At 39.4% G+C, this 27,506-nt stretch overlaps 2 protein-coding genes across 2 annotated transcripts in view; one reads left to right on the top strand and one right to left on the bottom strand.

Annotated features, from left to right (window-relative positions):
* TDP1 (tyrosyl-DNA phosphodiesterase 1) overlaps nucleotides 1–19,083 on the bottom strand; it is a 51,933-nt gene extending 32,850 nt beyond the window's left edge. Inside the window, exons 1-11 of the mRNA XM_075503422.1 lie at nucleotides 18,512–19,083; nucleotides 16,920–16,963; nucleotides 16,196–16,251; nucleotides 15,046–15,142; nucleotides 12,222–12,256; nucleotides 9,712–9,804; nucleotides 7,911–8,081; nucleotides 6,203–6,281; nucleotides 4,269–4,454; nucleotides 3,418–3,466; nucleotides 217–283 (exon numbers count right to left, since the gene is read on the bottom strand). Of these exons, the coding sequence (XP_075359537.1) occupies nucleotides 217–283; nucleotides 3,418–3,466; nucleotides 4,269–4,454; nucleotides 6,203–6,281; nucleotides 7,911–8,081; nucleotides 9,712–9,804; nucleotides 12,222–12,256; nucleotides 15,046–15,142; nucleotides 16,196–16,251; nucleotides 16,920–16,963; nucleotides 18,512–19,058 (1,424 nt within the window). The 5' untranslated portion in view covers nucleotides 19,059–19,083. The remainder of the gene's footprint in view (nucleotides 1–216; nucleotides 284–3,417; nucleotides 3,467–4,268; nucleotides 4,455–6,202; nucleotides 6,282–7,910; nucleotides 8,082–9,711; nucleotides 9,805–12,221; nucleotides 12,257–15,045; nucleotides 15,143–16,195; nucleotides 16,252–16,919; nucleotides 16,964–18,511) is intronic.
* An 830-nt stretch (nucleotides 19,084–19,913) lies between these two features.
* The window catches only part of EFCAB11 (EF-hand calcium binding domain 11), a 74,553-nt gene continuing 66,960 nt past the window's right edge, over nucleotides 19,914–27,506 (top strand). Inside the window, 3 exon segments of the mRNA XM_075501635.1 lie at nucleotides 19,914–20,111; nucleotides 21,909–22,004; nucleotides 26,040–26,085. Of these exon segments, the coding sequence (XP_075357750.1) occupies nucleotides 19,914–20,111; nucleotides 21,909–22,004; nucleotides 26,040–26,085 (340 nt within the window).

Below are 27,506 nucleotides of genomic sequence, written 5' to 3'. Positions count from 1 at the left end.
ATCCCATATAATTTTTACAGGTAAATAGCACATTTTGACTATGTTTTGGAGATAAGACCAGAAGATAAGGAACTAAAGGCTTTTATTTTAAGGAGTTTAAGAATAACATGCTTCTGACCACCTCCCCTTAACTTGCTTTTAACACTCAAACATGACAGCATTGTAAGTTTAAACATACAGTCTAAAAAAAACCACAAATAATTGAGTTCTACTTACTGAAAATAGGAATGCAACCACAGCTGTTTCTGTGCTGTCTGTATACTGTACGGAAGCGAGCCACCAGCTTAAGGAAAAAAATAGAACATGTACGTTTGTTTTTTGAAAGACATTCTAAAAGCAGCAAGCCGCTTGGAGAATAAGTTATCTGTACCATCCTCATTACCTATTTTCAGAAAATGGTTAAACGCTCCAGTACTACAAAATGGTACATAGATTTAGTTTTTTCTCGTTCTTATAATTTAGCAAGTTCCTGAACACTAACACTATGTAGCAGATTTACACCAGGAAAAAGAGAAACAGTATACAGGCTATAGAATTAAGTCCTCTTAGAAGATAGATGTGTATGGGTAATTTTTTATTATGAAACCACTTGATATCAACAGATTAGAATCATTACCCATACAAGCCAGAGGGAATAAAACAAGCAGCTTTCAGCAAAAACCCCCACAATCCACCAAACAACATTATTTCACAGAGCAAGAATGTCTCTGATGAAACTGTATTTGTATTGATTTGGTCTTTGGCTAATGCATGTTGTGATTTCTTGAAATGAATTTAAAGAAGAATCAGCCATGGCATACTGAGTTATATTAGTGTTGTGTATTAAAAACATGATGCAAAACCTACTGCGTTCAACCTGTCCTAGAAGACACCATAAGGACCTGTTACAAAAGCTTTACTACTCTCAGGGATGCACTAACTGCAGGGGTCCACGGAACTGTTCATTTGCACAGAGTTATGTAATTCACCAATTTATTTCACAATATGAAAGAAATGACAGTAAGGAGTCATTGTGCAGTCTGCACCTCTGACTTTCAAGAGTATCAACTCTGCTAAACAGATGCTGTAGACAACCAGATGTATTTCAAAAGACCCTAACTTACTTGCAGGAACCATAGATACCGATAAACTCGCTGGCTGCAGTTTCTACATATGTCCAAACACTGCCCCATTCAGAGGAAAGAAAGAGCTGCAAGCACTCCTGCTAGCCCTGTGTTCAAATTCCACCCATTGTTAGAAGAGCTCAACAGCTACTCTACTTCATACTACACAGGAGCATAGGTATTCAGCTTGGAACAGGAACACATGTTTATGGATTCAGCAATGCCAAAGAATCACTGAATCACTGAAGTTGGAAGCACCCTCTGGAGATCATCTAGAATAACTCCCTGCCCAAAGCAGGGTCAAACAGAGCACGTTGCTCAGTACAGTGTCCTGTCAGGTTTTGAGTATCTCCAAGAATAGAGACTCTACAACCTCTCTGAGCAACCCATTCCCTCTAAACATCAGAAAACATTTTTGCTGCAAGGGTACACTGGAATCTCCTGTATCTGAATTTATATGTCCATTGCCTTGTTCTTTCACTGGGCATCATATGAAGAATCTGCCTCTACTTTGCAGGTATTTATAGCTCCTATCAGGTATTTATACACATTGGTAAGATCTCCCAGGAAAGTCCTCTTCTCCAGGTTGAAGAATTATCCAGCTCTCTCAGTCTCCCCTTGTACGACACGCTCCAATCCCTTATTCATCTTTGTGGCCTTTTGCTGGACTTGGTTCAGTATGTCCATGTCTGTCCTGTACTGTGAAGCCAACAACTGGACACAGCACTGCAGATGTGGTCTCACCAGTGCTAAACAGAGGGGACGGGTCACCTCCCTCAGCCTCCTGGCAGTGCTTCCTAATGCAGCCCAGGACGCTGTTGGCCGCCTTGCCACAAGGGTGCTTTGCTGGCTCATCTTCAGCTTAGTGACCACCAGCACTCCCAGGTCTTTTTCTGCAAAGCTGCTTTCCCCCAGTCAACCCCCAGCGTGTACTGGTGCCTGGGGTTATTCTTGCCCCAGCACAGTACTTTGCATTGTCCTCTGTTGAACTGCATGAGGTTCCTGTCAGCCCATTTCTCCAGCCTGTACAGTCCCTCTGAACGGCAGCACAATCATCTGATACACCAACCACTCCTTCTGAGTTTGTATCATTTGCAAACTCACTGAGGGTGTACTCTGCCCCACCATCCAGGTCATTAATGAAGATATTAAACGCATGGACCCAGTATTAATGCTAGTGGCTGACCTCCAGCTGGCTTTCGTGCCATTCATCACAACCATTGAGGCCTGGCAGTTCAGCCAGTTTCCAATCTGCCTCACTGTCCACTCATGCAGCTGTACTTCATCAGGTTGTCTGTAATGATGTCTTAGGAGACAGTGTCGAAAGTCTTATTAAAGTTAAGATAAACAACATCCAGTGCACTCCTCTCATTCATCAATCCAGTCATCTCATTGTAAAAGGACATCAGGTTAATTAAGCACAATTTCTCCTTTATAAATCCATACTGACTACTCCCAATCACCTTCTTGTCCATCATATGTTTGGAAATGGTTTCCAGGATTCCTTGTACCATCACCTTTCCCAGGGATCAAGGTGAGGCTGACAGGTCTATAGTTCCCCAGATCCTCCCTTCTTACCCTTCCTGAAGACAGGAAAGAATTCTTTTCTTTCAGTCCTCATGAATCTCTTCCAATTGCCTTGACCTTTTGAAGACTAATCAACAACAGCTTCGCACTGACATCAGCCAGCTCCCTTAGCATGCATGGGTGTAATCCACATAAGTGCTTGCTTTTGAGAAACAGAAGCTTCACTGCATCAGAATATTACAGTACCTCTTGCTCTTTCAGGTTGTCTGGGGCTATGCTTTCTATACAAATATACTGACTTCATGAACACAAACTCAGGAAGACTGTACAGAACAACCACATATTCCAATATTAAAAAAATGACTAATGAGTAGTGAAACATCTTATTCTCTGTATCTGCCACTGTATCTGATGTGCAGGATGACACTGCAACGAAAACACAAGGAGAACTTGGCACACTCAAACCTGAATTTTCTGCTAAAATGGAAGCATGACTGGAGTTAGAACAGTGGGGAAGAGCTGTTTTTTCTTATACAGTGATATATGAACATGGCTATACAGACTTAAACATTATATACCAATCCCCACAAAGTTTCTTCTATACAATCACAATAGGAGAGCTGGAATCAGAGCTCCAGTAACAGTAATAAAAGGATTCTACTGCCACCTATTCTACCAAGTTCTCAGCAAGATGACAACTTCAGCTTCATTCAGCATCAAGCACTGAAGTGATTTTGCAGGACATTATGACCACAAAAAGCTAATAAATGGGGGTTCATCTACTTACCAGGATAGCCTTCCAGACTTTGCCTCACATTGTTCACAGTAGGATAAACCTTCACAGAAGGGGGAAAAGAAAAAGAAAAAATAACTTTAATAACACAGCTCTAAATACACAAGCTGTGGATTTTCAAACAAAAATCACCTTAAAGAAAACTTACTTGAGAAAAAAAAAAACATTAAAACCTTCATTTTTCAGAATGAGTAACATTACACTGCAGCTTAAAACTAGTTGTGTGCCAGTAACAAAGATATTTTTACCTTTCTTGCAGAGCTTACCAAAATTAGCTAGAAAGACTCAAACAATCCTGCTTCAACCACTTCCACAGTGGTCAAAGTAAGCTCTTAACATTATTTTATGAGATTTTAGACTCCTATCTCAAATACAAGTATGCAGGGGCAATTAGCACACAGTAAGGGCATAGTTTGACGACATTTTGTCCTTGATTTAACAAGCTCCTGCCAAACTTGTTTCTGCTCCTCCCCTTAATTGTGCTAATAACCTGACCAAAATAACCAGGTTAGAAAATAATTTGTTTTAGGTATTAATCACTCAGGGTTCATTTATATCTCAACAGCAGAAACAGCTGCATCTACAAAATGCAATGGAATATAAGCTATAGAATGAGAATATAATTTTGGTTAGATTATATATAGTCCAGTGTCACGCAGATGGAAATTATAGTACATTTTTATAGTATACGATACATGAGTAAGTGTCACTAAGTGGCATCCTTATAATTTCAGGATGAAAACTACATTAATGTCTTCCAAAAGTTAAAAGCAAACCAATGACTAAGATTTAAGCAACAATTGAATAAACGTTAAATAAAGGTCACTAGCATCTAAAAGACCTACCAAATGAATTGGAACATCACATTTAAGGAGAGTTGTCACACTGCTGCCTGCAGCCACCAGGCTCTCCTGGAACTCAGAGCACAGCCATTTGGACCCATCAGCTCCCATTGAACCAATGCTTGAGAACTGTCCAACAACAGGCCAGGATTCCTTTGCTGGTACTGATGAAGCATGCTCTTTCAAAAGCTAGTGAGGGAAATCAAAACATTGTTAGGCTTCAACAGGCAAAGAAAACCTTAATTGGGGGTTTGATATCACTTCGGATATAATAAATCCTCTATAATTCACTTCTGACAACAGACGAGATTAACATTCATACTATCTATTTAACTTTGCAATAAAAAAAAAAATTCATCAGGCTCTCCAAATAAACCCACTGTTCCTTCAAGAGAAGATCAAACATCACAAGTTTTGTCCAAAAGCACCAAAGCCAACCATTAAATAATGGGTAAAAAGAATGCTAGCAGCTCTTCCCTAAAAACATGAAACATTAGCTTCAGAAGTCACAATAAATTAAACAACTAAATCTTTTTATATTTGGTGGTTGTTGGCCATAAAATTCCTCTCATGTCCTAAAGCCCCAGCTACAATAGAAGTCCAGAATAAGAGGGAAAAAAGAGAACAATTGAAGAGAAAATTGAAATAATCCTTTTAGAGGAGTTCTTTAGCTGTGAATGGAATTTAAAAAGTCACATTAAAAACAGATGGATACAGGCACATATTAAATTGTATGTAGTGGCTACCTCTTCCCCCCCCTCTAGAAAGGACACATAACTAAATGGCTTCAGTCAGTATAGTGTCGCCAGGTCTACCTGCATTGTCACTAAAAAAATTAATCTTTTTAATCACAGAAACATTTGCCACAAGACCATCTTTATCCTTTACAGGCTTTTTCTGTTTTATTTTGTTTTCATTCAGTGTCTTACTAGGCAAAAAACATGCAGACAACATACATCAGAAAGGACAAGCTCTTCATGAGCTAGAGGAGGTCTAAAAGAGTAACCTTGTGTTGAAAAGCAATGTGATAAGTAGACATTTTGTATGTCACTGTATCACTGAAGTTTGCCATGGACAGCATTAGAATTCCATGTAAAATTCACAATGAAATTTGAAACAACGCAACTTCAGCAGGAGATGCAGGTTGAAAATTCCCCAATTATGAGAGGCATCTAACAGATGACATGAAATACCTTACCTGATTGTAAATAAATACTGAAAAAGAAGGGGCCCTACAAACTTGATATGCAATCTTGTATGAAGATTTACCATTATGGCTTATCCAAATAGCATGGGAGAGGATGGGGTAAAAAAAAAAACCAAAACATGTTCCTAATTATTCAGCTGATTAAAATAATAAAAAAAATCACAATCTTAGAAATGTAGTAGAACAAAACTAAAAGACCTGACTTAATTGATGACATCATCCATGTGCAAACTGTTTTTTAATTTGATTTTATTGCCAGGTCATTAGGGAAAAAGAAACTGTAATAGCACTTAACATTTAAGTAAATAAAATAAGCCTCTCCCCTATGTGCAGGAAAGTCTGTATCAACACATCTTTCCTCAGTGAATGCCTTTGAAAAAGGCTATATTTGGCTCCCAGTCACAAAAGACTGGATTTTGATAGTGTCCCACTTGTTAGAAACACCAGCAGCAGACAGGAAGTCATTTGAGTGATGGTGCCTCCTCAGGTATCTGTAAACACACGACAATTCAGACCACAAGCTGACCATGGTAATGCTGCCCAGGAATATTATGTGCAAAGTCTACACTGTCATAAGTTGCAAGCTTATGTTATTGCTAACTTAAACTGTAAAAATGTATCAAAAGATTGCTGATCATAGCTGGAAAAACTGAAAGGAACTAAATAATGCTCTCCAAAATTATATTTACCGTTAAAAGGATATTAACAAAAAAGGTTACAGTTTTAGTACCTTTCTGAGCCTAAGATGACCCCACTTTTCTTTATCACTACCTTGATATCGTCCAGGGGTAGAACCAAGCAGATACACTCTACAGAAAGAAAAAAAACAAAACAAAACAACAAAAAACCACACACCAAGTTATTTGCAGCTCTGGAGTGTTCGGTTTGTAAAGCATTGAGGTATTTAAGTAAAACCTATCTGCAAGGTTGAACACAGAAGTGCAACCAGAAACATTTAACCTTTCACACTTAAAATTTACAATATAAAGAAAAGTGGATTTTCAGCTGTACAATTTATTATTAGCATCCTATATAGCTGTCATGCACCACCAGGCTGTTCTATAGCCTAGACAGGAACTGCATCTATTTCTGTGTACAAAAATGCAGAAGATAGATGTTAGCAATAAATGCAAATACCTCTTGTTTGGCACAGAATTGGGCATGTAATTTGGACTAAAGCCAATCTATTGCTACATCCAAATCAGCAGATTCAGGTACAAGACTTCATTTGGGCACCTAATAGCTCAGATACAAACTACAGCTTTTTCAAATGTCTTCCTAATAATGGTTTAGTAACCTGTTTGACTTTGCCCTGAAAACAGAGAAGAGACCTGCCCAGAGTCACAACAAACAGATAGTTTAAGAAGCTGTTCCTTACTCCATCTCATGCCTAGCTTTGTCCATGAATGAATGTTCCCTACATATTTTATATGGCAAGGAACTGATCTTTAACCTAACAAGTGACTCTTCCCTAACCCATGCATAAACTCACATCAGCTAGGGCTCAGCCAACCTGTCCAAGCTCATGCAGATGACCAAGTGAATAACAGCAGCAGCTCAGGCTGTTATCTCACCTGACTATAAGGTACATACTTTTTTTCCCCCCTCCGATCTTGTAAGACTCCATGTAAACAAAAAAAGCATATTTTTTATTTTATACATTAAACTAGACAAGGTTTCAGTCTCTATTTCCACCATAGTTTGACTTTTTTCAGCTTTTCTTTTCAACAAATTTTTGCCAGCTTATAAAACTGCTATTAAGAAGCCAAGGAGATTTACACTTTCTGAAGCAAATACCATATTTCAGTGGAAATGTGCGATGTATCTATTAGAATTAAGCATCCTGAATTATTTTAAGTAATATCAGCAATGTGATATTAGAGAAGAGTGTTTCAAGACAAAGTATATTATTGCTTAACATAACATTGCCTACCAGACATGATCCATGCCTGTAACGGGCAAAATTCTACACATACACATATGGATCGAACTTGGCCTTAAAAGTACAGAAGCCTATTCTTAATAAAATCCCCATTACAATAACCTTTGCTTATATGATCCCTCTTACATGACAAACCAAGTACAACTCAGTTTTTCCCACTGGTAATTTTATTGAAGCAAATATTTAAGCCAGACTGACTCAAATGAAACTCTGAGTCCCTATGACTTACAGCTACCTTCTGTCAAGTTACTGCTGATGCACCTTTTTTCATTCCTTTAAAATGTATGTTTATAAAACTAGAAGTCGGTCAATTCAACACAATCTGCATAAGATAGATTTAAAAAACTGGCTGAAGTTAGACTCATGTTTGAACATTTAAGCCTGAAATAAGGTAAACTTACAAAACAAATCCATGGTCTAATAGGTCCTAACAGAGATGTTTAATTTTTGGGAAAAAAAAGCATGCAAGTTACTATAAACAGAGGATAACATATACCTTGTCTCTGATAAATCATGTTCTTGAATCAGATCTATCCATTCCTTGAGCGTAGGAGAATTGTAAGCCACCAAGTAACTTATAAGGTCAGATTTAAAATTAGTTTCAGATTCACCAGCAGAACCAGTTGTTCCCTGAGGTAGCCTTGGATATAAAGGGCTTAGCCATATTCTAAAAAGAAAGCCACAAAACCAAGGACATCACACATTAACACATGGTTTTAGTAAGTGATTAAAGACATCTGAAGGTCCTAAATGAGTACTAGACAGATTTATTGTGATACTAACCATAGAGCGACTTGCCTTTACTTTACAATTACAGAATCATCTTATACTCAATACCATAAAACTAATGCTTTTGAATGAAAACAACAATCTCAACACATTTATCCATGCATAATGTTTACAGCTTTTGTCACTGTTAAACAGGCCAGACTCAGACTTACCAACCAGTAGTCCTTTCATCAAGATTTTCTGTATGAATAGAACACTGCAATGCATTCTGCTAAGCTACTGGTTTGTGTAATGATATAGAAAAATACCAATTAGGGCACCTGTAAGTTCTGCACAGTTTGAAGAGTAGCCCACAATAACAACTTGCCTCTCCAGAACTTCCATCAGAATAAAATAGGGTGGGCACTACACAGGGAAAACATTTAGCATTTCTTTCCAGTCGCACATTATTGTAGCCATGGAAACCAAAGGTTCTGCATTATCAACTTTACAACATGATGATACTATCCTTTGTAATTCAGAAGCCTATAAAGCAGAGAAGCCAGTGAACCATCATATTGGTGATACTGCATATTACTGCAGTGTGCAAAAGCTAAAAAGAAAAATGTTTTTCATCTTTGACAAGTAGGGCAACTTGTTAAGCATCCCAAATATTTTCATGCCTTCTTGGCTTTCTGAAAAGCTAACTGCCAAAAGATACTAAAGCCATCCCTAAGTAAAAGATTTAAAGGTAAAAAATCAGTGGTTATATTTTTGCCACTCAAAAACCCTTATGAGAGCTTGCCTCAGACAAGTGAAAAGCCTCAAAAGCTTGCCATATTTAATTGCAGCAAGATGGATGTCAAGGTGACAGTAACTTCTGAAAAGCTATTTTCAATTAGCTTGATGAAGAAATCTTATACCCTGAGTTACTGTGGAGATCTAATCAAAAAATGCTCCCATAAAAATAGCCAAGAAAACAAGAGGTTGAGGTGCCTTATATTAACATGTCACTTAATCCTATTTTTTGTGCTCTAGACAAAACTATGTCCCAAGCTGGCTGTTAAGTTTAAAAACTTCCACCAAAAAAAAAAAAGAAGAAGATTCCTTCCAAGGAAGGGATACTGGGTCATCTACCGTATTAAGGAACCAATGGTGCCCAGCATTTATCAGGTTACATTCTAGATACAGTCACAGCAGAAGCAGAACATCTGCACATTTGTGTTATTCTTGCAGTATTAAGATAATTTTTAAATAGCTGCTTTGGATTTGTATAAAGAGTACTTTATAGCTAGGTAGTTTTTTCACAAAGAGCAGCATGGCATAATAAATGACCTTAAATCAGTCAGACTGAGTTTAAGGTAACAGCCAGTTCAGGACAATTTTGTTTACAGTAGCAAGCAAGTAGAGTTCAGGCTTAGACAGCTATCACCATTCTAGGTTTGATTTTTTTCTGCAGGATAGCTCTATCTTAGGAGTGCAAGACTTGTAGCACTGGATCATCTGACCTAGTATCCAGCCTCCAGCAGCAGCAGGTACCTACAGAAAGTATTAAAGTGAACATACACGTGCTAGAGATTGTTGCTTACCCCTGAGTTTTCTGGTGCCAATCTTCAGCAATAAGGTTGGATGTATGTATCACAACTCGAAGACCTTCTTCATATAACAACAACATCATTTTCCTTTAAAAAAAAAAAAGATATATAACACTGTCTGTTTTAAGTACACTGAGAGTAGGATATAAATTAACAATTCATTACAATGCTCCAAGATAATTATTTTCAAAAGATTTGTTCTGCATAGTGCAAACACTTGGACTTCAATCCATGTGCATGCCAAACCCACATGGCAGTCATTAGACTATCCCCATATATTTTGTCAGCAGCATCATATGATATATTCTGGAGTACAGCTTAACATCTCATGCGACTGATTTCCCAAAGCAAAAATGAATACTTGCAGAACACTTTCTATATTTGCTATGTTCTTCAGATAAGCTTATTCCTTTGCAGATAGTTAAAAAAAAAGAAGTAAGGAACACTAAAAGGCCTTTGCTTATAGCTTAATTTATTAAAACCTAGTTCTTTTCTCTTCAATCAACAACTTTATTTTAGAGAGATATGTAGGTAACTAACCATTGGCATAGCAAAAAAGCTATTTAGCTACCATAAATCTAAAGTCAAGCTACAGCACAAAGGAGTTTTAAAACTACTGAGTTAAAAATAAACATCTGTATTTTTTGTAACATAAGTGCTCAAATGTTCATATGCAAGTTTTCAATAGTTGTGTAAAGACAGCATATCCATGTGACCCTGAAGGATGAGATGGTTTCCATAGAAACCAACGCTCAAGAATGAAAGCTGTAAGGAAAAACACGTTTATTTTCATTGCTGTCCCATGGTGAGATAATGCTACACAAATCATATCAGGCTCAAATTTAGACAATGATTTATTCAGCAATTTCTGCTTTTAATGTCAGAGTTCAGCAAACTAACATTCAAGTACCTGCACGTTTTCCTCTGCTTACTGCATAGTTTATGCAATATGCAAGACCCCCTAACTATAAAATAGTTCCCCACATCTGCGTTATGCCTTGATCTAAGCAGAAATTGAGTTGACAGCAAAATAAGTATTTTACAGCAAAATAAAGTGCAAGATTAAGGTATATAAAAGTGATAACTGACCAAAACACCACTACCTCAAGAAAATCACTGACATAATTTTACATCATACAACAGGAATGACATGAATTTAAGTCTTTATATTTGATGGGGTGAAATCTGTTAAGTTTCTCTTGGAAAGATCTTGGTGGTAGTAGCAAATATTCAAACGACAGCTTTGAAGGCCGAAGTGGAGCAGGGTTCCATGTGAACAGCAGTTGAACTTAGCAGTTGAAATTGTTTCATTACCCACCACGATCTGATTTACTGGTCTGGTACCCGCTTGTGTTCCATCTGCAGTGGAACATGCATTCAGAGATACACTACCCAAAACAACCTTTTAAAATAAAGGGTTAAAGAACTGTAGCATTTACCATCACTATCACTTATTTATCCCAAAGTGTGGTGGAAGAAAAAAAACCTTAAAGTTGAATATACAGAGAATGAGATCTGCTGCTTAAACTGCTTAAGTGAAAATAAGCTAAAGCTTTAAAAATGATCAATTTGAAAAACAACCTCAATTCCTTCTATGTCCCTCACTAAACCTGAGAGAGAAGCAAGACTAATTTTTAAATGCTGATTTCTTTCCTTTATTTGCATATTCTTCTCCAAACAGGCAATGAGGAGGTCAGTATGCTTTCAACCAGAAACACAGATGTCCCTTAAGTGGGCATTTCATATCAATGTTTTAATGTAATGTCATGTTTTATAAAACAAGTTATACAAAAGGATTAATTGATTAAAAAAATACTGCAGTGCTTTGAAACCAAAGATGTTTGCTACAAGACATAAGATTAAATCTGTTCTTGTCTGTAGCTTGCAATCTACAAACCCCCCTTTGTGACACTTCTATAATATCAAATTAAAGTTTTTTCTTTGAAAAGACACCAAAATTCAGTAATTGTTTCCAGCTCATCCATGTTAACTGCAAAAACTGAGCAGTAAATCAGTGTTGTGTCCAACCTGCCAATGACTGATCAAGTCTGCATTACAGTTTTGGTATTAAGACATGACTTAAGAGCCAGGACCTGCAGTTCACTGACTTCAATTGTCTAACTTGCACATCTTATGTCTACCTAATAACTGATTTGTTTCCTTAAACTAGAACAATCCTATCATCTATAAATACAAAATAATTAAGGAAATTTTTCTTTAAGACTCAGCAATTTCTATGAAACACAGTTTTATGGCTTTAAAATAACCTGCAGATAAATGAAACAGATACACATTAGAACATGAAAGACATTACATTTAAATTTCATCAATATACATTAGGCCTTCAGAATTATGTTTTCACAAACAGTAATAATCTATCTTCCTATCCCATAAATACTTTAAGACACTAGACACTAGTTACTAGTCCAATTACGGTAACTGCATGTACCAACTCTGTGGTCATCTTTAGAAGTGCAGCTTTCTGCTTCATAGCTGTTACTTACGTATGGTGAGTTCCAAATGCAATATCCAGTTTAGCCTATAAAATTAAAAAGTTGATCATTAAAAATTCCTGTTGTGCATTCCTATATGCAAGAATGTTAAAGGAGGAGAGGTGTTTCTTCATTTTGTTTCATTTCACTGCTCTCTAGTGGACAGATGACAAAATACATTATTTTTCCCTTCAACACCTTTAAATGTACTAATTTCTAGAAGTTAGACTTTAAATGGCAATGCAACTCTTTGCTGGAACTGCTCCAGCAGAATTTCTGGTCTCTTACCAGCAATATTTTCAGAAACAGTCAGCCTTGCAGAAAAGGACCTGAGGGTCCTGCTGGACACAAAGTTGAACAAGAGCCAGCAATGTGCCCTTGCAGCAAAAGGTGACTGACAGTGTCCTGGGCTGCATAAGGATGAGTGTTGCCAGCAGGTTGAGGGAGGTGATCCTTCCCCTCTATTCAGCATTGGTTGAGGCCACATCTGCAGTACTGGGTCCGTTTCTGGGCTCCGTATAGGAGAGATATGGACATACCGGAGAGAGTCCAACGAAGGGCCACTAAGACAATTAAGGGACTGGAGCATCTCTCCTATGAGGAAAGGCTGAGAGAGCTGGGACTATTCAGCCTGGAGAAGAGAAGGCTCAGAGGGGATCTGATCAGGTACTTGTACACAGTGAAGGAAGGATGCAAAGGAGAGGGAGCCAGGCTCTTTTCAGTGGTGCCCAGCGACAGGACCAGAGGCAGTGGGCACAAACTGAAACACAGGAGGTTCCCTCTGAACATCAGGACACACTTTTTTACTGTGAGGGTGACTGAGCACTGGCATGGGATGCCCAGAGAGGTTGTGGAGTCTGCATCCTTGGAGATATTCAAAACCTATCTGGACATTGTCCTGAACAACCAGCTCTAAGTGACCCTGCCTGAGCAGGGGAGTCGGACCAGATGACCTCCAGAGGTCCCTTCCAACCTCAACCATTCTGTGATTCTGAAGCATACAGTGACTGTTACAAGCTTAATGGCTAACATTGCAAAGAAAAGGACAGAAGCCAGACAGAAATGCTTTTTTATCAGTGCTCTGCTCCTATTAAAGAGTATTTACAGCACAATTTCTAGGTAGAGAATGAAACATGAGTTACAGATGTTAATAAAATACTGTTAGCCAGCGATGGCTTCAACATTGTGGCTAGTTAATATGGGCATGGAGGAGAAGATTAAAATACTTCTATTTCATTTTGGGGTACTAACATAATGGAATGCACATAGACTACCAGAAGAATCTGAAGTATACCCAAGTAGGAAAATCATCACAAATGCCATTTTCCCCTGCTGCTTACTATTAACTACACTGACAAGTTTATCATATGGGACATATTACATTTGAATTCTTGTTATGTGTGAAAAAGAAACATTATATGCAAAACCATGAATTTATTGTTAGCATATTTGAAATCTTCATCTAAAATTGTTGCTACTCCACACCTTAGTGCAAACACCTGATTAGTATAGCACACTGCAGCCCAGAAATCCTGGCCTTGAGAACTCACTATGTTTGGCATTGTCCTCAATTCAGCTGGGATAGAGTTAATTTTCTTTCTAGTAGCTGGTATAGTGCTGTGTTTTGGATTTAGTATGAGAATAATGTTGATAGCAACAACTAAAACATGAGTGTGTTAAGTAATGCTTACACTAGTCAAGGACTTTCCAGCTTCCCATGCTCTGCCAGGTGCGCAAAAAGCTGGGAAGAGGGCACAGCCAAACTGGCCAAAGGGCTATTCCATACCATATGACATCATGCTCCATATATAAACTGGGGGGAGTTGGCCAGGGGGCTTCAATTGTTGCTTGGGGACTGGCTGGGCATTGGTCAGTGGGTGGTGAGCAGTTGCACCACTTTTTTTTCCTTGGGTTTTGTTCCTCTCTCTCATGTTGTTTTCCTTTTCATTACAGTTTATTATTATTATTATTTTATTTCAATTATTAAACTGTTCTTATCTCAACCCACAAGTTTTCTTACTTTTGCTCTTCAGATTCTCTCCCTCATCCCACTGCAGGGGGAGGGTGAGCAAGCAGCTGTGGGGTGCTTGGTTGCTGACTGGGGCTAAACTGCAACTGGCATCAATACAACAATCTCTAGGAAACTCAGGGTTAGCAGACTGCCTGATAAGGAAGAAAATTCCAAGATCATCCTCCTCCTAACAAAGAGTAAGATATCCCCATGATAAATAACATACTCCACCCAGCAAAATCCTGAAACACTGGCAAGTTGACACAACCACATCCCTCCCCCAGGCTGAAGCCAATAACTTTGACTCGGGGACAGCAAAAGAGTGAGCATAACATCAAAGAGAAAACAGCATGTGTCAGGAAGTGTGCTCATAACAATTTAAATAGTATTATGGAGACTATTTGTAACAGTATTTTCTTGTTTAAAACATTTTTGGACAAATAATAATTTTTTAATGAGACTTAAGATTACAGCGACGCTAGAACTAAATTCTGCACTTTACACAAAAAGTGCTTCCTTTTCAGCCATTACAAGAATTTGAGCGCAACACGCTAGTGGAGAAGGTGTGCAGCTCTTCTGTGAGTCCCATGACATTTTTGTGGGCAGCCGTTCTGTACAAATCTTTCGTGAGTGACAGTCTACCATAATCATAGAAGACCAGGAACATAGTTACCATATTCGTATTGTCCTGGTAAGTATATTCCTTAAAGCATAACAATAAATTCTTGACTTCCCATATAAGGTGTGTCTCTTTTCATCCATAACAAGATTTTTGAGTGCAACACAACTTAATTTCAACCAAAGGATGATACAAATGTTAATTACCTGACAAAAGCTAATGTTCTCATAAGGGCGTGCTTGAGCAAGCAGTTCAGCTTTGGATTCTCTCTTTTCACCATGAACTATCAACAATGGCTTCTTCCTTAAATAAAAGGAGATTAGTATTAAAACATCAAGTGAATTAGTATTCAGTCTAAACCACTCCCTCATGTAGGCCCCTTCTGGCCCCTAAATCTGATAGTGCCAGCAGGAAGATGGCACTAAAATCTATATGCCTTATAAACTAACTCAGAAAAGCAGTAACTACAGTAGAACCTCTAAGACAAAGATCCTAGAAAACTTTAACGGGGAAAAAAAGGATAAACAGGAAGCATGGAGTAAATCAGACACCAAAATAGAAACTAATAATACAAGATCTTGTAAAAAACTCTTGTCTGTATACCTAGAAACAGACAGATAAAAGCTCTCAAAGGTATTGATATACACAGTGTGGATCTAAGACAATTTAATCATTGTTACCTGACAGAGAAGATGGGAAGAATGACAGAGAAAAGGAGAGTGCTAGGTCTACTCTGGCAGTAGTTTCATGTTCACTTCCTAATACTCTGTTTTACTGCATTTCCAGTAAAATGCAAAAAAAGGAGAGAAAACTCTATGTCATATGCCCACTTCATCTGCAGTAGGTTGCAATTATCAGAATGGAATTTCACGCAAACATAAGAACTGCTTTCATGACAATATCCAGCAACTCCAACCATATCATATCCATGACATATCATTCTGATGATTTTTGCATAGTTTTCTTGTGCCCTTCCTACATTCCCTCCTTTCTCTTGCATTACCTTGCTCTTGACTCAGTAAACTGTATGGCAAAAAGCTTCTTGTTCCATCTTTATAGGTCATCTACTGCATTGTCATCGTGGCCCACAATGGGACCTAAGTGTTAATTAATAAGAATCAGAAACCAGCCATACTGAACTCTGACCATTTAACAGTCTTGAAAAGAGGCAAGAAATCAATAGAGAACTACAACTGTGGAATAAGTGTACAAGGAAAATCAAGAGTCTACACATACACAATTGGTAACAATAATTTGCAACTGCAAACAAGTGTTTATCATTCAGTTACAGCAGCAACTTGCATGAACAGAATGATTTGGAAACTGTATCATTTCATCTTCATAAAATAAACATACCTGAATTCCTGCGGATACTGTCTTACAAGCCACCCCACATCTATACAGTAGTTAAACTTGCACATAAGAAAAATAAAACAGACTTATTAAAAAGCAGAGTTTGTCAGAACAATGAACTACAACAAAAAAGGTTTCTATGTAAAGTTATTGTTCAATACCACTTACATCATACACAGCATGTTTTAAAAACAGGTGTATTTTTGAATTTCACATGCTTCTTTCATGTCTCTTAACAATTCAGGAATGAGTTCAAGTTATTCAAAAGCATGTATTAGTGTTCATAAAATTTACCATGCAGAAGAAAAGAATCATATACACATAATGTAAAAGCTTTGGCTCAAGAACCATGTCTTTGCCATGTGCTTATACCATGAATGACACCAAAAGCTTCTATGCAATAACAAAAATATCATTTCTAGATTGCAAGACTCTTTTCTTTCAAAAAAAAATTTATATGCACATAAATATACATTTTTCAGTTGCGCATTCCCCAAAAACAGGAGACAGAAAGCAGTCTTATAATTGCCTGAATTCTAAGCAGAACATGGGATGATTTTTATATTTCAATAAATTGTTGTACAGTTCAAAACATTTAGAGTTCCCTGTGTATTTTAAGAGAGTTCCCTGCTAATATCAGCTACATGGCACAAACATGGATTATCAAGTTTAAGGTTAATAAAGTGAAATAAGCAAGTGAAATCAATTTCGCAAACAGAAAACTCACCTGGGCAGAAGATATTAGAGTCCCAAAAAGAGGAGACAAAATATCTATCAAAAACATTAAAGCATAATTGAGTAAAAAAAGATTCAAGTACACATTTCACATCTTGCACAGTTTGATAACTACTACAACGCAAGTGCCAGATTGTTCACAGACTTGGTGTAAAAGAAACACTCACAATTAAGTTTACTGTTTTGAATATTCAGGTCACTGATTCCCCTGTGAAACCCCTTATGATCTTATGTTTATAAAATGCGTGAATCCTCTCAAACAAATTTTAAACGCTCATTAGAAGACAGACCAAGATCATATGGAGAAAGAGACATCAAACTACTCTCTCCCTTATAGAGAGGGCTTGAAGAACTGTGGCAGGGTAGAAGCAATAAGGGCATAGTTAATGCTTGAAGACTTGCCTGTTGCAGACTGATTGTAGAATATGTGTATCCTTAGTTCATTCATGGTAACACAGAAAACTAATCCAACTGAGGATTTATAACCTCAATAACTGAAGCACAGCAGCAACTTGAAAACATATCCTACAAATACCTTCTAGGATAGATAAAATACTTCATGCCCCATCTCTACAGAAATCTGGTTTTGCAGGTTAAACAAACAAAAAACTCAGTCCCTCCACCAGCTCAGCTAATACCTAGCAGGACAACTAGTCCTAACAGAGGACAGGCCAAAAGCCACAATGAATTCACAAAGCAGATAGACATACAGCAGTAAAGCAAGTGAAGTCTCCAACACCAGGCTGCCGTCAATAATCAATGCTCATAGGGAGCACGTGAAGTTGAGGAAAAGTTACAACCTAATTGTATAGGTCTTCAGTTGTTTGTTCTCCTTCAAAGAACTACAAAGTTTTTCTGCCTCATTTTACTGTATTTCTGTGCATAAATCTCTTATTAACGCTTGTTTCTGATTTGGTCTTGTGACGTATGAGATTTCATTTCTGAATGAGGGGATGTTTACAGGTGCATACAGCTGTTCCCCCTTACATCAAACTACTACTACACAGCATTCCTGAAGCATCAGTATTGTAACACCGAAGACTTCACTCCACCTTGACTTACACTCACTTCTGATTGAATTGAAACGGGCCCACAAATCCCAGCCACAGAACTTCAGAAGCACTATCTTGTACTGCATCAAGTAATAGTGAATTACTAGGTCCAAACCACTCAGAAACATGAAGACAACTGCAAACAGCTACTCAGGGAGCATGGTTAGGCACCCAAGAAAAGTATCCTTTTAACAGCCACGAAGGCAAGTGGTTTTCCCCAGATTAACTCACATAGAAAGCAGCAATAAGCACCACCATATGATCTGCCTTGGCTAAACACATTAGATTTGTGCAGCATAACTCAGAAGTTACAAGAGAACCAGTATCAGCAAATTAATGCTTTATACACCATACTTCTAAAAGAGGAAGGCAAAGATAACAGAACCAATTCCTACAACTTGCACATTTAGAATATGAAGCCTCAGTTACACCAAGGAACATTTGCATTTAAAAATACCCACAAACTAAAAATAAGCATTCTCTTGCAAGCAAGTCTCCCAGAAGCCCACTTCTGTAGAAGCCACCTGTTCACCTTTTATGTGCAGGGCTCCAGAATTATAGCTCTGTTCAATTCCTCTGACTTTCGTGAGAAAAAACCTGAAAGGGTTTCCTCCATTCAACAGATCCCAGGTATCTTGGGCTTCACTGGATGTTTCATCATACTCCTCTGCTTTCCGATTCTCTGAGAGTTCATCATCTTTGCAAAGATTCAGAGGGTGTTCTTTGGGTGCATCACATTTTTCTTCTTTCAGTGTTTCTTTGTGGGCATGCTTTTCCTGATCTTCAGGCTCTTCATCGCTACTAGAAAGACACCAGCCTAAGCCTTCTTGGCTAGTTCTCTGTTTTTCTGCTGGAGGTATTTTTGTAGAAATTTTTTTATCACTGAGCTTCAGGGGAGAAGCCTTTCTCTTGTGAGCAGCTTTCCTAGCTTCAGAGCATGGATATTGGGGCCCACTTGTTCTGCCACGTGCAGCATCCAATAGTGAAGATGTAGACGGTTTTTCACTGTCAGAATTTTCCTCAGTACTTTCATCACTGCTAGATACTGTCCATTTGCCGTGTGCACCTTCCTGAAGCATGTTCCTAGGGATTAAAAAACAAAACACAAAAAAAATTTGTGCATTTTTGCTATGCTCAAGTCTGTTTTCCTTCCTAGTTTCTATTTGCTTATTACTAGGGAGCTTTGCTTTTTGTATTTGGGAGAATCTCCATGCAACTTCTGACTCGGAAAAATTTCATAGCTCACAGAAACAAGGCTTACTTGTTTCTGTGCTCAGGAAACAAAGAAACACGTGCAATGGGAGCAACCATCAAGTGGGAAGCAGCTAATGTTGAAATCCGCACATGGAAAACGGGCTAGCAGAGGGACACGTACAGGAAAGCATTTCAAAAGCCAAAAGAGTAATCTGCATCATACAAATATTTCTCCCGCCGACCCTAACGCTTAGGGGCATAGTGCGCTCTGCTGAGGGGACACAGGAGCACAGAGCCGAGCCAGGGCCACCCTTTCCGACTGCCTCTGCGGGACCACAGCCTGGGACCACATCCTCCCCCCGCGCTCCCGGCGAGGCCCTCAACCGCGCCCCTGCCCCAAGCCCAGGGCGGCAGGAAGCCCGGGCGCGGCCGCCCCGGCCGCCGAGGGCCGTGCGGACGGGCCCGCTGCTCCCGCCGGCTTCGGCACCGCCCCACGAGAGGGGAGGGCAGAGCCCGCGCGCGGGGGAGGCGCCATCCCCGCAGCCGCCGCTGGCTGAGGGGGCGCGAGCCAGCGCGCGAGCCACGGCGCCAAGGGCCCAATGGCCGCTCCCGCCCCGCAGCCGGGCGGCCGCCGCCCGCGCCGGGACCTCACGGGCCCCGCCACTCGCCCCCGCCGCCAGCGCCCGCTGCGGGAGAACAGCCGCCTACCTGCCGGCCCGCCAGCACACCCGAGACCGGCGATGAAGAGCAGAGCGGGGCCCGCCTTCCCGCAGCGCGGCGCAGCCCCTCCCCTCCTCCTGAGCCAATGGCGCGCGTCTGGTTTTAGCCAATCGACGCCGGCGCTGCGCTTGCCCCACGGGAGCTGGTGGCGGCGCGCGGGTTGGCAGGCAGCGCGGGCCTGCGGCCGCCCTGAGCGCGCTGCGCGCCTGCGGCCGCCCGTGGGCTGCAGGGAGCCCGCCCTTCCGCAGCCGGGCGGGTGAGGAGCCCGGGGGGCGGCGGGTCCGTCCCGTCGGTGCCCGGTGAAGCCTGAAGGGCTTTTCCGGCCTCCCAGGGGCGCACGGGTGTGGAGAGGCGCTCAGGCAGCTGGGGCACCTCTCTCAAAACTGCTAAACCGGCAAAACAGCCACGTCTCAGTGACCTGAATTAATCTAATAAGTCTTTAGTTGACCTTAGTATTGGTTTAGGGCAGGTGCGGTATTTGCATAATCGTTCATTCAGCTCGGTGCTAATTCCCGTGTCTGAAGTGCCCTGCTAATGAGATAACTGCGTGAGGACTTCAAGAAGGGAGTGGGAGGAAAACAGGTGTAAAATTAATCAAAGTAAGAGCCTGGACTACATCAAAGCTTGCTCTGTCTACCAAAATGAACTGTCTTAGCATTTGGTTCTCATCAATTTATTACAAGCTTGTGAATGCAGTTAACAAATAATGCGTCTTATATCAGCATGCAATAAAATCGGCAAGCTACACCTAGAAAAACATTGATGAAATTTCAACGTGTTTGTGTAATTTACAACCACACCTCGAATACTGTGTTCAGTTTTGGGCCCCCCACTACAAGAGGGATATTGAGGTACTGGAGCGCGTACAGAGAAGGGCAACGAAGCTGGTGAAGGGTTTGGAGCAGAAGTCTGATGAGGAGCGGCTGAGGGAGCTGGGGTTGTTTAGCCTGGAGAAAAGGAGGCTGAGGGGAGACCTCATCGCTCTCTACAACTACCTGAAAGGAGGTTGTAGAGAGGTGGGGGTTGGTCTCTTCTCCCAGGTAACAAGTGATAGGACAAGAGGAAATGGCCTCAAGTTGCGCCAGGGGAGGTTTAGACTGGATATTAGGAAATTTTTCTTCACCGAGAGGGTTATCAAGCATTGGAACAGACTGCCCAGGGAAGTGGTTGAGTCGCCATCCCTGGAGGTATTTAAAGGACGTTTGGATGAGGTACTTAGAGACATGGTGTAGTGGTGGTTTTTGGCAGTGTTAGGTTTATGGTTGGACTCGATGATCTTAAAGGTCTTTTCCAACCTATATGATTCTGTGATTCTGTGAATTTTATTAGTACTTTTCTGCAGAGTTGCATGTAATGCTTCTTCCTGAAGCAATCTGTAGATGTACCCTTCAGTACTATGAGATTAGATGTTTCATTACGAACCCCTGCTGAAGGTCTTCTGTGGGAAAAGCTCTTGGGGAAGTTACATGGTTTTTGCATGTTATGTGCAAATCTCTTGTCTAAGTATAGACTATGGAAACAGTGTTTGTTTTCTAAAAGTACTTCAGAAAATTTCATGGCTTCTGACTATGCTTGCATTCCAGTCTCTCCTCATAGTTCCTGTCTATATAGTGACTTAACTAAGAGAATTAAAGATGCCTGGCATTTTTCAAGAAAAAATTCAAGATCTTGCAGAAACAAATCTAATGTAATTTGGTTTCCAGAAGTCTGTACCATATATTCTAAGTTTGCAAAAAGCCTTTTCATAATAGGCACATGAAACGTAGAAGTAGGATAACTTTATTTTAACTTAACCAAAATTTAAAATTAAACGGACTCAGTCCATTTTTACATACTGTAACAGAGTAGATGACCAGAGTTCTGACAGAGATGCAACTAATCTTCAATAGTTTTTTTTTAAATAGCATAGTTTATTCAGCAAGTGCCTATTTTATTCTTCCCGTAACAGTTATTCAAAGTAAAAAATATTAGGTCAGGTTTATTGGTTTTTAATGCAAATCACTTTCTTTCTCTAGGTTTTTGAAGTGTGTGATGAAGATAACAAAGGCTATTTAAGCAGAGAGGAATTTAAAGTTGCTGTAGTAAAGTCGTTTGGTTATAAACCCTCAAGCGTGTATGTTTTTTCATTTGTGTTCTGAAGATCCAGCTTATATAGATGTCTCACTATTGAGAACTCTGTACTGACTGGTCTGCACTAATTGCAGTGGATTACTGTAGGTTTGGTAAACAGAAATACCTACAGATTCTTGAAGTAATTTTCTTATCTGGGGGTATTTATTGCAAAAGAAAATAATCAAACCCCTACCTTTCCTGTGATGAGCAGGATGCATTGTATTTCGTACGTGTACAAGATGTATGAAATAAGTGACTTACTGAACTTGTTATTGGTCAATTATTGCTTTTTATTAGTGGTACACTCCATTTCTTCCACTCAGTGGTTTCAGTAGATGTGAAACTACCACATATCCTAATAATAAACATGTATTCTCAAAAATATAGCTATTTTTGCTTTCAAGTAACAGATGCACATTTTTAGTCTTGACTTCTCTAATATAAATCTATAGCTGTACAAAAATCTTAACAAAAGAAAGGTTTATTGAGAGAAATAATGTGTTGCATACTCACAGGAAGATACAGGATAAATTGTACGGCTTAATGTAGTTCTGGAAGTTATGTTTCCATTCTAGTACTGCAAGTGATCTCAAAAGAAGAACACACATGCAAGATTTCAAAATAAATACATGTGTCTGTGAGTTTGTCGTTCTCATGGCATGTCGATACAAGCTTGACCAATATACTATAGGGTATATTTAGCATAGAAATGATGATTCATCTTTCTTCTCCAGTTTGAGCAATCTTCTTCCCCAAGGACCACTTGTGACTAATTTTTTTTTTTTTTACTTAAATACGTATTTTAGAAAAAGAGTCTTAACAAGGTCAGAAACAAAATTTTGTCTGTGGTGATTTAAAGTAAAAATCACAGAAATGTTTTATTAAACTGTGAAAGTAGTCATCTCTGATACCTTTCAGCCGTGGGTAAACATTCTCTCAATGAGCTAGGGCCAGATCTAAAAATAATTTAGACTTCCAAAGTGAGTCTTAACTGCTGAATTATGAATCTGAAAATGCTCAGCTGGGCCTTATCTATCTTCTCCTGTCCGTTTTTACCTTCATGTAAAAGTTAGCTGTTCTGTTAAATTCCCTGAATGTTTCTTCTAGTAGGAGTACTCAAAACATGCTTAAGGCATTCAAACAAGAGCAGGTTCTGTGCAAAAGTCACTGATGGCTCCTTCCTGGAAAGAGAATAGAAGTGGAGGACTCCTGGGAAGGAAGGAGGTGCAGATTTAGTTACTTCTGCCTGACAAGGTGCCAAGTCACACCTGCTGTGTCTCTAGGCAGTGCCGCGACCACCTGGCTGTAGACCATTTTGTCTGTGCAGCTGCACAAAAATTAATTAAAAACGTTTGTTCCAGGAGTGATTCTGTCATCTAGTGGTTTTGCTAGCTCCTTAAGTGGGCCCAATTCCAGCAACTGTTGGTCTTTACCCAGTGACTGCTCATTGTGAAGTACTGAAAGATCCCTGGGTAGACAGCTACTTTTCTTTGTGGCTTTTGCTAACATGCATTAACTATGGTTTATGGCACAGCCACACCTTTTGCTTTTGCTGATGCCCAGGTCTTGTAAGTGTTCCTTTCAACATTTTGGTAGTTTTTAATCTAGTTCTGAGAAACACAACTTTGTGCACCACATAGGAACCAAACACAGAAGTTACAATCCTAAAAGCTGATTGTTAGGATCCAGTTCTTGAGCATGTTATTGTGCATTTTACTTTGTTGTCAAAATGATTAAAATCAGAGACTATTGTAACAGCCCTTGTATGTCTTCTAAAGTCGCTAAGAACAGTCCTGGCAAAGAGAGTACTTCCAATAGGTTTTCCAAGAAATAGGGAATGGTATGCATGCGTTACTTCTTAAGTTAAGGCGAAACTGTTTCCTCAACTACACTACATACTACAATACATTTTTCAGTAGAAATGGCAATTACTTAGCATCATCAACTGCAATCAAGCAACTCCGTTTTTAGTAAATTGTTGCTGCATCTTTTTTTTGGCCATGTTTTCATTTATTCTGTAAATTAAAAGTAATACTAACTTTACCCACTAGATGTCATTAACGAACTCTTTACTGGAGAAGGTGGGACCTAAGAATTTGAATCACATTCCTACTCCACTGGCTTTTTCAAAATAATTTGTTGTAACAATTCTATATTATTTTTTATAAAATATTGTTTTTGTGTGGTTATTCATAGAGATTCTGAACTTGCTACTGTTTAAAATTAAGCCTTCTGAGACAAGTAACTAGGAAAACATGAACATAGAAAGAGATTAACCTGATTGTTGGACTGATACTGTATGTATACTTGATATATTAGCATATAAAAATCATCATTTCTAGGAACAAGCAGCATTGCGGGCATCATGTTTGTGGGACTTATACTTTTTTTCTCTGAAAGTTTGGTTCAGTGATCCTCTTTTCCCCCAAATTATTTGAACTGATCTAAAAAGCTCCCATATTTCAACAACCATTTAGCTGGCTAACTGCACAGTCAGGTGTTAAGTGTTTCAAATGAAAAGGGTACTGCAGGAATAGCAGTCATGAAAATATGTTGTTTCCCCAGCTGAAGTTTCATCCCTGGTACTGTTACATTTAGATCTAACTAAAAGCACTCTCTACACTGTGCCTAGGAGGCCAGGCCCCCCAAAATGCCCAGTATTTTCCCTGACCCAAGTCCGTACCTTCACAACAGGACACCGGTAGGTCGGCACCTGCTGCTGAACAAGGTGCCAACAGCAGGGCACCCTGACATCCAGAGAACAGAAGGGCAGTCTGAGCCCAGGGCTGCTTACAACTTCCAGCTGCTCTTCTGGCACATCTTATCAAAGCTTTCTAAAAAGGACTCCCTAGCCTATTTGTACGCCTGACACAGTCTATGTGAAAAGTGTTGCAGGCCAAATGGAACATATAGTCTTAGGTTAACTGGTCACGGCATGTTTGGCTTGTCCGTTCTCCAGAATGGAGTACGCTTAGGTTGCACTAGAAGCTGCTAACATGTCGTCTCCTCCCATGTGAGTTGTCTCAGTGCTGCAGCTATGTGCATTCTTGTATTCTAGTAACGTAGATGCAAGAGCTTGGACTCATTAGCACTCAGTCTTGCTAAAAAGCGGTATAAATATAGCCCAAAGTGAACCTCTCTGCTTTCCTGGATATACACTCCCTTTCTGTTCCTTACAGTGTTCAAAGATCTTTTCCAGTGATCTCTTGGTCACCTCCTACTTCAGTTCTGAAAAGTCAATTTTTTTGTTTTCATCATGTCATTTAGCTTTTTGCTTTTGTACTGTAAGGAATCTCGGTAACACACTAATATTAGTGAGAATTAGTGAATCTTGGTAACATGCTAATCAACAAGTAAGTGTCAGTCCTGTGTTCCTATCAGATAAAACTGTGAGGTAAGATCCTACTGAAAGACAGTAACGGAGATACATAGTACATAAAATGAGACAGTAGTGGATTGGTTTCAGGATAGTTGTAGAAACTGGGTGATGCAAACAGGTTTTTTTCACTTCCTTCTTATTTTTTTATTCTCTACCTTTTTATTAAAGTTTTTATTTTAGGGAGGTTTACCAAATGGATTTTGATCAAACTGTGTTTCAGAAAATAGTTGATCTCCAATCTGAATATTGAAACAGAAAGTTCTTTCACTGTTTAAAGGAAATAACAAATTTGGCTGATGCTCCAAAAGTTAGTTTTGAATATTACAGTTCCTTTGTGTGTAGTTGAACTCTAATCTGTATAAAGTTAAGCATGTTTGTTTAAGCATACTTAGTTTAAGATTTGGATATTGATTAGGATTCTATTGGGACTACATATAGACTTAGTTTACTGGATAAAAAAGAGGTGGTTTTATTTTAATTAGAATAAAATATTTTCTTACTTAAATGCCATAGATGATACTGTTGTGTAATTTGTATTATAATGAGATCAGTATTTAGTGAAATCACATACTATTTATATAAAATGGAAATCACACAGGAGTTCAGATTTATCACCTCTGTAGAAAACCACTGTGGCATATCTTCTGTGTTGCAGGTGGAGGTAGATTCAGTAGTGTCTTCTGTGAGACCATGAAATTCAGGTAATACGCAAACACTTATCTGTCAATTATTTCTACTCCTTTTTCATTCATAGATTTAAAAAATCTGAAGCTTAGACTCTCAAGGGTTTTGAAGAACCTGATGTAGATTAATGATAACGTATGTAATTGTATGAGGTTCAACAAGGCCAAGTGCCGGGTCCTGCACTTGGGTCGCAACAACCCCATGCAACGCTACAGGCTTGGGGAAGAGTGGCTGGAAAGCTGCCTGGCAGAGAAGGACCTGGGGGTGTTGGTTGACAGCCGGCTGAATATGAGCCAGCAGTGTGCCCAGGTGGCCAAGAAAGCCAACGGCATCCTGGCTTGTATCAGAAATAGCGTGGCCAGCAGGAGTAGGGAAGTGATCGTGCCCCTGTACTCAGCACTGGTGAGGCCGCACCTCGAATACTGTGTTCAGTTTTGGGCCCCTCACTACAAGAGGGATATTGAGGTGCTGGAGCATGTCCAGAGAAGGGCAACGAAGCTGGTGAAGGGTCTGGAGCACAAGTCTGATGAGGAGTGGCTGAGGGAACTGGGGTTGTTTAGCCTGGAGAAAAGGAGGCTGAGGGGAGACCTTATCGCTCTCTACAACTACCTGAAAGGAGGTTGTAGAGAGGTGGGGGTTGGTCTCTTCTCCCAGGTAACAAGCGATAGGACGAGAGGGAACGGCCTCAAGTTGCACCAGGGGAGGTTTAGACTGGGTATCAGGAAAAATTTCTTCACCGAAAGGGTTATCAAGCATTGGAACAGGCTGCCCAGGGAAGTGGTTGAGTCACCATCCCTGGAGGTATTTAAAAGATGTGCAGATGTGGTGCTTAGGGACATGGTTTAGTGGTGGACTTGGCAGTGTTAGGTTAACAGTTGGACTTGATGATCCTAAGGTTTTTTTCCAATCTAAATGATTCTATGATTCTATTCTATGATTCTATAAATGAACTGACCATGGCTATTATAGAGGATCATATGATTTTATTTAGTTTTGTAATATTTTTAGTGCTTGTATGTTACATTTAGCTCAAACTTATTCTTGCTTCTCAAAGTGGTATTTCTTAATAGCAACATTATATAGATTAGTGATAGAAAAAAGTAATTAGTGGTTTTTAGTGTTCAAGTTGATATGTGATGAAAAAGGTTCTATCAGGTTTTTGATACTGTTCCACTGTTTACTTGGGCAAATACTGGAGTCTTACATCACAGTTCAATAAATACCTCTTTCTGTAACAACCCTCCCATTTATATAGTTCTGCTTGTTTTTTTCTTGTCCTTGACCTTATCAATTATGCCCATACATCTGTTTGTGGGGTCAAGTGGCAAGTCTTACTGGAGATATGATTCGTATAAAATTGAAGTGGCAAAAAAATGTGGTTGCTTTTATCCATAAGTTCCCTCATCCTTCTTGCCACATAGCCCCACAAGTATTTGTA

This window comes from Mycteria americana, chromosome 5, assembly GCF_035582795.1.
Source record: "Mycteria americana isolate JAX WOST 10 ecotype Jacksonville Zoo and Gardens chromosome 5, USCA_MyAme_1.0, whole genome shotgun sequence".
NCBI lineage: Eukaryota > Metazoa > Chordata > Aves > Ciconiiformes > Ciconiidae > Mycteria > Mycteria americana.
The sequence above is the reverse complement of the archived record's forward strand: the minus strand, read 5'-3'. Positions and strand labels throughout refer to the sequence as shown.